This window comes from Entamoeba histolytica, genomic scaffold, assembly GCF_000208925.1.
Source record: "Entamoeba histolytica HM-1:IMSS scf_1104750517209 genomic scaffold, whole genome shotgun sequence".
Classification (NCBI taxonomy): domain Eukaryota; phylum Evosea; order Mastigamoebida; family Endamoebidae; genus Entamoeba; species Entamoeba histolytica.
This window is the reverse complement of record NW_001915078.1, coordinates 1-15,218: the sequence shown is the minus strand read 5'-3', so window position 1 is coordinate 15,218 and position 15,218 is coordinate 1. Positions and strand designations below refer to the sequence as shown.

The window sequence follows — 15,218 nt, the reverse complement described above, 5'->3', positions numbered from 1 at the left end:
CATGAATATTTAATTGATATTTTACAATTTCATTTTCATTTTATTTAATAAATGAAATATAAATAATAAATGAATGAATAATAATTTAATATATGAAATAATAAAAAGAAAAGAAAGATAAATAATAAAGAAATATGATGTATTTAATATATAATATAATTTATTATCAAATATAATAATATCAAATGATGAATTATTTTTATTTCAAAATATTTTGCATCAATAAAATATGTTGCTAAATATTTTGCATCATTAAATTTTGCATCATTAAATTTTGCACTTTTTTTATTTGTTTCAATAAAATTTGCATCCTTTATTTTTTTCATTCTTTTCTTCTTTTAATATCTCTTTTGTTTTATTACACTTTATCTTCTTTCTTTTTATATTCTCTTCTTTCTACTTTTATTCTTTCTTCATCTTCATCTACTTTTTACTTTCTTTTTATTCTTTTATATCATTCATTCTCTTCTTTTTCAATTATTTGCTTTTTTTCGTTGCCTATTGAAACAGGTAGAGAGTTAAACCAAATAAAAATCAAATGTAGAGTAAAAGAAGAAGTAATAAAATAAAAATTAAAAATAATACAAAGAAATAATAATAAATTACTAATTTAATAAGAATGATATAAAGAAGAAAAAATATATAGAAATATAAGATAATACAATTTAATGAAGTATATTGAATAAAAGATAAAAAGAAGAAAATAGTCATTTAACATCGAGAGAAATAATATACAATATAAGTTATTAATTAAAATATTTTACAAAAAAATGTATTTAAAGAATGAATGGTAAAAGTAGAGAACAATGATAAAGAATGAATAGAAAGAAGAATAAAAAGTGCTAAATAAAAATGAATAAATAATTTAAATATAATAAAGAAAATACAGTAAGATAAAGTGATATAATAAATATCATAAGTTAAGAAATAAATATAACAACCATTAAGTCTAATAAACAAAGATTATGTTATTTAATTAATATAGAATAAAACAAAGAAGTTGATATAGAATGATAAGAATAAACAAATAGATAACATCATTAACAAAACAGAAAAAATAAAAGGAATAGAAAAGAAATAAAAATAAACAGAATAATTGTTAATAAAGAGTAAAAATATTATAAAGTCTATAAAAGAAATAAATTTAAATCAGAAAGATAAATCAAATATAAACATGAAAAGTGATAAAAGAAGAAAAGTGAAGTTATTTATAAAAATAAAAAAAACACATGACGTTATGAATGAATCTAATAAAATAAAAAATAAGAAGAATAAGAAGAATAGAATAATTAACTTTTAAAAATGAAAATAAAGTTAAGTAAATAATATAGAAAGAAAAAAAGAAGTTAGAACCAATGGAAAATCAATTATATCAAAAGAAATGAATGAAATTTAATAACTTAAAATCAATTAATAGAAAAGAAATTACAAAGAAATGAAGAAATAATGTGAAAGAATAATTAACACTAAATAAATAAAATAGAAATAAAATGAGAGAAGAATATGAAAAATGAAGAGAAATATTTTATATATTAAATGAAGGAACAAATATTTAATTAACATTCATTAGAAATTAATTTAATTAATGATATTTCATTTTAGATTCATTTCTTCATTGTATTGAAAACTTCAGAATATGATTTTATTGTTTTCTTTGTTATTCTTTGTATTGTTCCATTAATTTATTTATATGTTTTATTGTGATTTATATCATTAAAACTATCATCATTTTATGAATTTATTCATTTATGGTTTATCTCTTTTGATTTATTTTATTTTAAACTTATTCAACTTAAATTTTCTTCATTTAAGTCAGTACACTATAAAAATAGTAATAAACATCATCATTATATTTTCAATAACATTTAATGTAAGAAGAGTATTTAATATTATCATTTTATAACTCATTTCTTCTATGTTTAACATCACAAATATTCACCCACATTAGTTTTTATAATCATTTCTATATGTTTTATCAATGCTATTCTTTATTTAACACTATCATCAATTTTATAAATAATACTTAAAATAAACAATATTATTTAATAATAGTAAATCTTAATATTTAATTCAATTGATTAACTACATTAATCTTATAAATTAAACATGGTATTATTTTTACTAAATGAAAAACATAACCAGATGATATTAATAACATTAGAAATTTAATTTCATTTTAGGGTTTTGTGTGATATTTCTAATATACCATTTTTTTCCAATCCAGAAAGCAGTTAAATTAACTGATAAATATGAAAATAGAATAAAAAGAATGAAAACACCATGAAAAGAATTAAAATAACAAATACACACTTCATTAATACTTCTGTCATTACTAAAACAAATAATAATTCTAACAAACAAACATAATCAAAAGAAACTAAAATATAAATCAAAATATATTCATTATAATATAGTTTATAGTTATGTATTAATTCATTATTGTTATTTATCATCTTTTTATTCTTTTATTTTTATTCTAAGTATTATTATAGATATTTTGAATATATTTATTCTATTTTAATTTATTTATTGTTCATTTTATTATTTATTATTAAATGAAATGGATAAAATATGTTAATAAAATTAAAGTATGTACTAGAATTAAATGAAGTATATTAATTCTATTTATTTGTTTCTTGTTTATTTTCATTCTTTATTTTCAATTCTTTCTAACATTCTTACAATTTCATCTATCGTTATTCTTTCTTTTGGTTCTTGTTGCCATGACTTTTCAATAATTTCTTTAATATCTTCTTCTACTTCTTGTATTATGTTTGGTCGTTTACCTATTGTGATTGTATCTGCAATATCCCATGGATATTTGTATATTTCTTTAGGAAATGGATCTTGCCATGTAATGATTTGTAACATTGTTATTGAAAATGAATATATATCTGATTGCATTTTATAATGTTGACGATTTAATATTTCAGGTGCCATGTATTTTGGTGTTCCTATTCCTTTTGTGAATGTCATATTTGTCATCATCATATTGATGTTTCTTGCACTTCCAAAATCCGTTAATTTACAATTAACTTCAATATTATCATCAAGTGATACAACAAGGAAATTATCTGGTTTAATATCTCGATGTAATATTCCATTTGAATGAAGATATGAAATTCCTTTTGCTCCATCTATCATAAATTTGATTCTTATTTTCTTTGATATTTCTGTAATTTTTCTTTTGTTCATTATATCTTGTATTGATCCATATTTTGCAAATTCTGTTACCATACATATTTTACTAGGAATAAATACTGCTCCATAAAAATGAATAATATATTCATTTCGAAATTTATCTAACATTGCTACTTCTTTCTCAAATTCTTTCTTTTTATCTTCACTTTCTTCAACTTGTTTCATTTTCTTAATTGCTACTTTATTTCCTCTAAATTCTCCAACATAAACAATTCCAAATGATCCTTCTCCTATTTTCTTTTCTTCTTTTATTTCATCAGGATCAAGTCGTGTTGATATTTCTGTTTCTCCTTTAATAGAAATAATTTTGATTGTTTCTTCTTGTGCCTTATTAAGTGTTTTACTAATTATCATTATTTTATCTTTTATTTTAGCTGTACATTTGATTGTAATGAATACTTCAAATTCACATGCATATCCTCCTTCAATTATAATGACATTTGGGTTTGTTCTAATTGAATATTTCTCATTTTCTTCTTTACTACTTATTTGTATCTTCATCTTCTCTTTTTTATCATTTCCAATACAAATCAATTCTCGTATTTCTTCATTCACTTTAATTTCTTCTCCTTCTTGAAGTTCAATTTCTTTCTTACTTGTTAATATTCCATCTCCAAGTGGTATGAATTTGATATTTGATTGTGTTATTTTGAATATTGTTGTTGTTTTCTCTCGTTCTTTCTTTTCTTTTCTCTTCATTATGTAATTAACCATCATTATTATCATTACAATTGTTATAATAATGATAATAACTATAATAATGACAATTATCATTATCATCCACCATACTACTTCTTTATTACATTCATTTCCTTCTTCATTCGTTCCATACCAAAATGAACATTTCCAACATTTATTATTCTTTACTTCTTTACATTTATTAATATCTGAATATTTAATACATTCTTTATTTTTTAATACATATTCATCTTCACAACTATTACATTCATTCTTTATTGAACATCTTGTACAATTCTCTTTACATTTTGAACATTCTTTATTTATTAAATAATATCCTTCTGAACATTCTCTACATCCATATTCTTTATCTATTTCTCCTTTACATCCTTTAACTTCGTCTATTGATTTACATTCTCCTATCCAACTCATGAAATATCCATCTGCACATGTTGTACATTTATCTTTTTGATTGCATGTTGAACATTTTTCTCCACATTCTGAACATCCTTTCCCATTTCTATAATATCCTTTATTACATATTCCACATCCACTTCCATCTGCTAATAATTGTAAACATGTTCCATTTAATTCCTTATTTGATTGACATGTTCTATTACTACTTAAATATTTATCACTAGAACAACTCATACAATATGTAGATGAACCATAACATGTTGTACAATTATCATCACATTTTGAACATTTCATATTTGTTGTTAAATAATATCCATCTGAACATCGTTTACATCCATATGTATTTTGTTCTTCACAATTTTCTATTGTTGTATTAATACATTCTCCTTTTGAATTAGGTGAATATGTTGTTAAACATTCAACACATTTTCCATTAACATATGACTCATTTGAACAATTTGAAATATTGGAATTACATTTTCCATTTTGATCTTTTATCTTTCCTTCTTCACATGTTTCATTTATACATGTATTATTATCTAATTGTTGTTCATATTTACATTTTAATTCAATATCATCTGAATTACATATTTCTGATTCTGTACATTCTATACATTGATTATTCTTGATGTATTTTCCATTTTCACAATATATTTCTTGGTTCTTTCCATTTTTATTTTCTTTACTTTCACATGTTCCATTATTTAATGTATATTCATTTGAACATGAAATACATTCATTTCCTTCATAATAACATTCTTCTTTATCTTTAACACATGTATTATTTTCTATTTTATATCCATTTAAACATTTTAAGCAATAATTTCTTTCTGAATTTTTACAATTATTCATTCTTTTGCATTCTCCATTTACATTTACATATTCTTCTCCACATTGATAACAATGTGTTTCAGTTCCAATTATACATCCATTTATATACATAGTACATACTTGTGTTGAATCAAGATAATATCCATATTCACATTCAATACAATGGTTTTGATTATTTAATTTAGTACAATGTGAATTTTCTTGACATTTATTGTTTGAATTAAGAGAATATCCACTTTTACATTTAATACATTTAAATGCTTCATTTGATTTACCAGTTAAAACAACACAATTTGGAAATGGATTAATTAGTGTTATACTTTCATCAATTATCATAATATTATTATTACCATTACCATTAATAGTTAGTGTTGTTGATATAGAAGAAGTAGTGAAATAATAAATACAATCACTAACAAAAGAATTACAAGTGAGATCACCATTTATAATTAAATTGAATGGTTTATTTGATTGATTTGATAAATGTTTTATGTGGTTATTTCCATCAATTTCTAATGTATTTGTTTCTGAATTGTATTTAAATCGTGCTATAATACTTGGTTTTCTAATATTCGTAATTTCAAAATTATTAATTTTTATCATTTGGTTGTACTTGTTGATTGGTGAACCCCCATTTATTGATAATTTAACATTATCATAAACATTAATTTGTTTAGCATACCCAAAGTTATTTAATAAAATGTTATGGTCAATATGAAGAATTGTATTGCTGATATTAGCCATGTTAAAGTTTACTGTTGTTAAACTTGTTTTAATATTAAGAGTACATTCAGTTCTATTATCATCACATGGACAATGTGGATAATTAAATATATAATCACCTCTTCCTGAATATGATGGTGAATAATCAGTACCAATCATTGTACAAATAACATTTTTATCTAAATCAATTCCATTTGGACAAAATCTCATTAACCTCTTATTTGATAATAAATATGCTGTACCATCTTTCATACCAAGTCCTTTATCAAAGTCTTTTGGTAAATAATGATTATCTGATTTTTTATCAAAATCAAGTGCATTGTTATTATTAAATGACATCACATCAAAACATTGATCATTATTACTTGGATTTTGAATTTCAAATTGTCCTGTCGATGTTGTAGTTGGTTTGTAAAGATGTATCCTATTACTATTCCAAATAATTAATTGAGGGTGATTTAATGATGGAGTTGTTTCAAATGTAATTAGTCGTTCAAATGAAACACCTTTATTCCAAATTATTTTAGAATTTTCTCCAATGTTAAATTCTTTTCTTGTATGAAAATAACCATCTAAAGTAATTTGAGAACTCTTTTGAATCTTAAAAGTCTTTGCATTCCAATATTCTATTAAACTTGTCATTGTAAAATTACCATTAAAATATGTACTGTTACATTCCATAGCTTTTTGTAAAGAATAAGTGAAGTTATACGTAAAATGATATGAATAATCATTGTTGGTTGATTCGCATAGTGTATCAATTTTATTATTAAATCCACCATCAAATGTATTTCCTGATTGATTACAATCATAGGCTTTAGCATGAATACAAATAATCAATAATATAATATAATATATTAACATAAATGAGTATGAAGAATAACAATATGAGATTATTTGTGATGATTATAGTTTCTTTAATTTTTATTATTTTGAATCTTTTGTTAAATTTTGTTATTTTATACTATAAATAGATTATTATAATATAATAATTTATTATTTGTTTTTATTATTTATAGTTAAAATCTTACAACAAAAAAAAATGAAAACCATGAATTTTTGATTAAATATTGGATAATTGTTTCATTTAAATCATTATTTTATTTATTGAACATATTATCGTCTTTTTATTTTTAAACTATTCATTCCATGAATGTTAAAATAAATATGTATAATATTATACAAAATAATATCTATTAATTATTTTTTCTTCTTTTTATAAAAATAACGATAGATATAAATAGAATTCATGTGTTTCATTGACATTTTATAATGTTCAACACAAATTATTAAAACAGCCACCGAAAGGAACTAAAGTTAATTAATTTTACCTAATTTAATATATTAGTCAGTTTGTTTAATGTATTTGTTGTATTAAATGTGATGATATTAAAAATGGTAAATTAGGTAGTTAATGTATTTAATTTCAGTTGTATTGTTCAAAACAACAATAAATAAAAATAACCAATTCAATGGTTCGTTATTAGATGTAAATGAAAAGACTATAAAATCAGAAGAACTTCAGTTATAATGTTTATTTGAGTAATATTCATTGATAGTAATTATTATTATTAAAATAAGTGAAAATAAACAAATTATTAATTAAGTTGAATAATACTTTAGATAGGATGAAATAAAATATTCATTTAAATTTATTTAATTTATTATTTATTATTTTATTTTCATTAAATTAAATTAAGTTAAGTTATATAATTTCTACTTATTTTATTGAAAATCAAATTAATATTTAATTTATATTATTCTATTTATTTTTATTGTTTATTCTATTATTTATTTCATTTTATTCATTTTCATTGTTTTATTATCTCTTTTATATTATCTCTACTGTTATGTTAATTATTATTTTCATTTTTCAAAATCAATTTTATGTTAAAATGAATTTAATTCATTTATTGAATTAAACGCTCATTGTTATTTACTATTACTTTGATATTCTCTTGTGTACAAATGTTTTATTTCTCATTTATCTTTAATTATGTCTGTGTTTATTATTTCATAGAATTTTATCATTTTATTTCTATTTATTGTTATTATTATTTTCTATTTTATCAGACTATAATTAAATCCATTAGAATATTTACTAATTATTTTTATCTGTTTGTATCTTTTCTGTTTTCATTTCTTTCATTTCTTTTCTAATTTAAACATAATTGGGTTATTTCTCTTTTCTCAATTTATATTTTATTTCTATTCAAATTCCTTTCTTTTACATAAACAAGAGATAATATAATTAACAGGAAACAATTTATTATATTTGAATGTTAGCATGCCAGTATAATCAGAAATAGAGATAAAAGAGAATAAATTGAGAATAGTCCTTTCTCACTTACTCAAAATTATATGATAAGTAGTTTTACATGAAAGAACCAAATTTATTTATTAAGGAGTAATAAATAATTTACTTACTCAATCCAATTTATATATTTACTTTAATATTCACACAAATAACATACAAACATTAAATTAAACTCGTTTATTATATCAATAAAAAATAGAATAAAAGTAATGTTTTGTCGATAAAGAATATTTCAATACAAATGAAAATGGGGTAAAATAAAAATTGGTGATGAATTTTTTTTTTAAAAAAAAAGAAAACAAAGAAATAAATGATGAAAGTCCAATGTTAAAATATAACAATGAACGCAATACAATGCATATATTTGTTTGAAGTAAATAACAAAAATATAATTTACTTAGGTGAAACTTAATTTAAATTTATTTACTCAATTCATATCATTCAATCACTAATAATTGAATATCATTTAATTTGAATTTATTTGTTCATATTAATTATCAATATATATTATTGATTATTATCTGTGTCTTGATTTTATTGACAATTAAATATGAATATTATTTAGTTATTATTATCATTCTTTTATAATAGAGATTAATACCGCAAAATTATTTAAATCATAGAAAGAATCAAATTAACCATTAAAAACACATTAAATAAATAATTTATTATTACTGCATTTAAGTGTCATTTGATCAATAAGAGTCATAATTATTTTATAACTAATATATTAGTTAAATAATTAATGATTTGTACTATTAATTACACAATTTGACTATATTTATTTATAACCATTTCAATTTTTATTCTTATTAACTTATTTTAAACAAAATCAAACAATTGATTAAAGTATTGTATCATGCGTGTTATTATTTATTATTCTTTAGTTCTTCTATTATGTTTATATGCCATTTTCTATTAATTATATTACATTAAATTCTATTTGTTAATGATTATTCAATAAAGTCCATTGAACAACAAAACTCCTTTTAAAAATACCAATTCATATTAAAATATATCATTCCATTTATTATCACTATTATATATTATGATAAAATATTTATTACTCATGTGTGTACATTATTATCATATTTTAATATATAATAGTAAATACAAATAGATTAAATAGAATGATAAATGTATGTCTTAGTTAGTTATTTCAACATTCAAGTATTGTTTAATGAATTAATATAGTCAAAATGTAAATTTCATTTCAAACTATCATCTTTACATGACTTTATTATATTTACATTGTTTTAAATTATAAAACCATTTTATCATTAACATAAAATGAACCAATAATCAACTATTATTTATTTAAATAAATTCATAACTCAAAATTATTGAATAAGAATTGTATAATCAATTCATTTCAACCCTAGTAATATTTAATATATTCATTGTTCTACCTTTCTTCCTATAATAATAACACATATTTATCCGTATTTCCAACAGTCGTTAATTCATTTGCTATAAGAATTGTTATTCTTCATTCAATGCTTTTCAAGTGCTTCTTGTACAATCTTTTCACTTTGTGTATCAAGTGCTGATGTAGCTTCATCAAGAAGAAGATTAGATTGTTTTCTAATCAATGCACATGTAATGACAATTCTTTTTTTTCTTTACTCTTGTTAATAATGCTCCTTTTTCTCCAATTAGTGTGTCATATCCTTCTGCAAGTTTAGAAACAAATTCATATGCATTTGCCACTTTAGCACATTCAATCATCTCGTCTTTACTTAGTGTTTCTCATTCTTTAGCTCCAAGCATAATATTTCTCGAATTGTTCCAGTAAATAACACTGATTCTTGTCCAACTATTCCTATTTGATTTCTTAACCATTTGATATTCAATTCTCGTATGTCTTTTCCATCTAATGTTACTCTTCCACCATTTGGTTCATAACTTCTTTGGACTAATTGAATGGTAGTTGACCTTCAACATCCTGATGCTCCAACTAATGCAATTATTTCTCCTTTCTTAATTTCAAGGTCAAGTCCTTTTAATACATGATGAGATAGTCTTGTTGGATAAACAAATTAAACATCATCAAATTGAATATTCACATTACACTCACTTTGACATTAATCACCAATAGACTAACAATCAATATCTATTATTCTATCAATTGTTGTAAATATTTTATAAAGTAAAGTTTGTATCTAAAAGAGCAAATTTAATTGTCTTGCAATCATTGATAATGTTTGAGAAATAAATAATACTGACATGAACACCATTAATACATCTACAATAAATATACCTTTAATTCATCATTTTCATCCAATTACAATATTACCATACCAACTTCAAAGTACATAAGATACAATTATGAAAAATATAATAATTGAAAATCCTAATCCAAGACATTGTCCTTTAATTCCATTAAAATGTTCATTTTGCTTTATTTTTCTTCATATTCTTCAATAAATTCATATTCTTGATTTAATGATTGAACTGTTCTAATATTTCCTATTGTCTCTTCTGTAATATCATCAGCTGCTCCAAACACATTTAATGCTTTTGTTTCATATTTCATTCCAACCATTTAAAATATTGTAAAGACAAGGATGAAAATGGAACAGTTGCTAACACAACTAATGCAAAATCCCAACATTTTTTTTTAAATTCAATAACACAGCCTGTAATAACCATTGAACTTATTTGAAAAATCATTCCAAATTTTGGACCAATTCCATCTTGATAATTTTTAATATTTATTGCTATTCTTCCCGTCAATTCTCCTGATTCTTGAAAATCATACCGTATTGCATCTTGTCTTAATAATGACTTGAAATATAATCTTCTCGGTTTAATTCCTTCTCTTTGAGAAACTACAAACAATGAAAATGTTCTCAGAAAACTCAACACTATACTTATCACTTCAAAAATATACCATCTTCACAACTACTTTATTCACTGACTCTTTTATTCAATTAAAAATTATGTGATTAACTTCTTCATCTATTATTGTATTATCACCTGGAGTATAAATATAACTATTAACCATGTCTCCCATCACAAGCATCATGAGTAGTTGCATTACTCCATTTCCTAATGAACTTATGAGTCCAACTAGTATTAAAATCATGTCAGTCCAATCAGAATATTTGAAAAGTTTTATTACACTAACTTTTCCTTCTATATCTTGCAATTTTCTTCTTTGCAGAAATCTCATTAGGATCAGGTGTTACATTGAATATATTAAATGTGTCTACTGGTTCACTTGTCAAGTGAATGACTCACATATATTTTAAATAGAATTTATAAACATTGAACCATATTATTAGATATTATAATCTTCTTGTTATATTATTTTCTTCATTTTCTTTCTCATGTATTATTTAGTATTATGAATAATATTCTATAAACAAAATGGTTATTATAATTTATTATTTTATATTATATTATTCTCTTCTTCTTAAATTTTCTTTATTCTTTCTCTTTCATTCTTCATTTCTTCTACTCTCTTTACTCCATTTTCTATTTTATTTATTTCATTAATTTGTTTTACTGAATTATTCTCTTATTCTTTATCATCATTTTATATTCATTTTATATTATTCAATGTTAGTCAATTGAAATTAATTAGAAAATTATTAAAATACTTGTTTCATTCAATTAAAACAAGTACTTCATTTTATTTTGAACTAAATATCAATTTCAATACTTAAATTATATTTTATTTCTTCTTTCTTCATTATTTAATGTTGTGTTATTCATTATTCTTTTATTCATTTAATTTATTCACTTTTAATATCTGATTCATCTTCTTTGTTTTGTTCTTAATTCTTATTTATTTTTCTATTATTTATCTCATTATCTCTATTTCTTTTATACACACCTTCTCTTTATTTTCTTTATAAATTCTGATCGTTATGTTTATCATAAATCTACCTCTTTATTGTATATTATTCTTTCATTATTTATTAAGATTAATGGTGTTTGTTATTCTTTAATTTACTATTTAATCATTTGGTAGTTACTTTCCCATTAATTCATAATCTGACAACTTCTTCAAAAATTGTTTATGAATGTTTTGTTCATCTCATGATTTTATTTCATTAATTTATTTGTTTGATTACCAATTAAATCTTTCACATATTTTCATTCTTTTTGAGCTACTCAAATAAATTTGATTCTGTGAATATATTTAAACTGTTTAACACATTTATTTCATCTCTTTATTCTTGTATCTTCATGTTTGTTTTAATTTGATTTTTCTGTATTTCCATGCAGTTTTAAAATAAAAACATCAACATTACTTATTATGTCATTTCACCACTTCATTCAATTAAATCAATGAAATTCTTTTGTAAAGAAGATATACAAAAACATTCTCACCTCTTTTAATACTGACTTTGTTTCACTTCCTATAACTTATCTTTATTATTCTCTGTTTTTCTTTTAAACATTCGGTTGACTTATTATTTCAACAAAACTACTCTAATATTCTCTTCACTTTACTCATTTATTCTTCTTGTTGCTCATTTAATTCTTTGTCTCCTCAACAGTCATAATCTCATCACAATAATATTTCTATCCAATTCCATCTTTTGTTACTTTTCAACCTGACTTTTGTGTACTTCCAATCACTCAAGACATTGACTCATCATTAACACATCTATTCTTCCTTCCATAAAATGCGTTTGATTGTTGAATGAAGAGTATTTCTGAAGTGTTTCATAATATTTAAATATTGTTATTTGTTTTTGTCAAAGGTTTTATGTTTTTTATTGGTTCAACAATTGGATTATTTGCTTCTTAGCACATGTCTATTTCTTGAATGAATTAATATGAAACATTACCAATGATGATGAACATCATCATATGTGTTTTTACCAATGAAATAAACAACAACCATAAACACATTATGACTTTAACCAACAAAACATATCTTCTTTCTTATTTCTATGGTCATCTTCATTTACTCACATCAAATTCTACAGTTTATTCAATTTCAACAATTCATCATATTCTATTTCTTTTGTTTTTATGTTTTAACATAATAAGTTGATGTTTGAGATATTTAACACTGTCTTGTTCTTCTTTTTCTTGTTGTTGTTTTATTTTCTTTGGAATTTCAAACAACATGAAAAGAAGTGTATTTCATCTTCATGTTTAGAAGTGATTTAAGAAATGACAGAGATAAGAGTCAATACTAATATGTAATACAGAGAATAATAAGTATAAAAATGAAGAGTTGTAATGAGAAAGGAGTTGATGAATTTAGGAGATTTAACATTTCTTTATTGAATGAAACAGAAATTAATAAGATGAAATGAAACACTTAAAAACAGACAAGGCATAATTCTTTTATGAATGATTCAGTAAATCAAATTTACAAATATTCACAACAATATGACATGATGTAGACATTCATTATATTTACAAATAATAGAATTAGTATGATGAATACACAAATAATAAGAGAGATTTATACAACACATAAGATAAAATAAGTCAGAACTTATTCAAAAGAAATTTAGATTTATGTATTGAATAAGTAGAGTATTAAATTTCATTAACAATAAAACACCTATCAAAATAACATAAATTAACACAAATGAATAAACAATTCATAAAAATCATAAATTCAATGAAGAAATATTTATTTTTATTTCATTTTTTTTTTCAGAGAAATAAGTTATAAACCATTCACTCTATTAGAATTTTGTTTATGATATATTTTTATATTCACATTGTTTCATATTGTTTCATTCATATTTTATCATTTGATTCTTTCATCATTTGATTTTATTTAATCTCTTATGATTGTTATGATTTTTAATTTATTCTTTTGTATCATTTTATCTTGAATAATTCTCTTCTTTCCAGTTTATTAGAAATTCTAATTTATCTTTTTATTATTTCTATTTCTTATGTCATTTCTTATTCTTCTAGACAATTATCTATTGTTTATTATTTATTCATTTTTATTATTTCTTTCTTGTTTCATTCCTTTGTTTATTTCTTCTTGTTCTATTCTTCTTTCATTTCTACTATTTTCATTTTTCTTGAAGAGAAGTTTCATTTTGTGTTGTTTTTATTTCTTTGTTAATTCATTATTTATTTTATATTTTATTGAATGTATTATGTATCTATTCATTCATATTTCATATTCTTAATTGTACTTTCTTTTGTATTTATTCTTTTCTTCTATTTGTGTTGTTTATTATTTATTCATCTTATTTAATTTATTATTCTTCATTCTTTTAATTTGTAATTCTTATCATTTGTTGTTGTACTTTAATTGTTTATTCATATCATTTAATTTCTTTTATTGATATGTATTAAAAAGCACGTTCTTTAAATATTTTTATTATTTGTTATTCTTTTGTGTATTTTCTTTTTGTTTTGCTTAGGCAACGAAAAAAAGCAAATAATTGAAAAAGAAGAGAATGAATGATATAAAAGAATAAAAAGAAAGTAAGAAGTAGAATATGATGAAGAAAGAATAAAAGTAGAAAGGAGAGAAGATAAAAAGAAAGAAGATAAAGTGTAATAAAACAAAAGAGATGATAAAAGAAGAAAAGAAAGAAAAAAATAAAGGATGCAAATTTTATTGAAACAAATAAAAAAAGTGCAAAATTTAATGATGCAAAATTTAATGATGCAAAATATTTAGCAACATATTTTTGATGCAAAATATTTTGAAATAAAAATAATTCATCATTTGATATTATTATATTTGATAATAAATTATATTATATATTAAATACATCATATTTCTTTATTATTTATCTTTCTTTTCTTTTTATTATTTCATATATTAAATTATTATTCATTCATTTATTATTTATATTTCATTTATTAAATAAAATGAAAATGAAATTGTAAAATATCAATTAAATATTCATGAATAATAATTTATTAATATTTAATAATTGAAATAATAAATAATAAAGTAACAATAATGATATATTCAATATATTCTTTATTTGATTTGTTCAATATTAGATTATTCTATTTCATTATCATTTCATTGTCTTCATTATTTTATTTCATTATTTCATATTCATTTATTATTTTTTAAAATCAAATAAACAATAAT

General features: G+C 21.3%; 1 protein-coding gene and 1 pseudogene across 1 annotated transcript; both read right to left on the bottom strand.

Annotated features, from left to right (window-relative positions):
* Positions 1-2,646: 2,646 nt before the first annotated feature.
* EHI_062090 (protein kinase domain containing protein) lies at positions 2,647-6,714 on the bottom strand (the record flags this gene model as incomplete). The annotated part of the gene is made up of 1 exon (XM_645102.1): positions 2,647-6,714. The coding sequence occupies one exon, from the start codon at positions 6,712-6,714 to the stop codon at positions 2,647-2,649; it is 4,068 nt and encodes a 1,355-aa protein (XP_650194.1).
* A 2,877-nt stretch (positions 6,715-9,591) lies between these two features.
* On the bottom strand, positions 9,592-11,382 carry EHI_062080 (annotated as a pseudogene).
* Between the last annotated feature and the right edge of the window lie 3,836 nt (positions 11,383-15,218).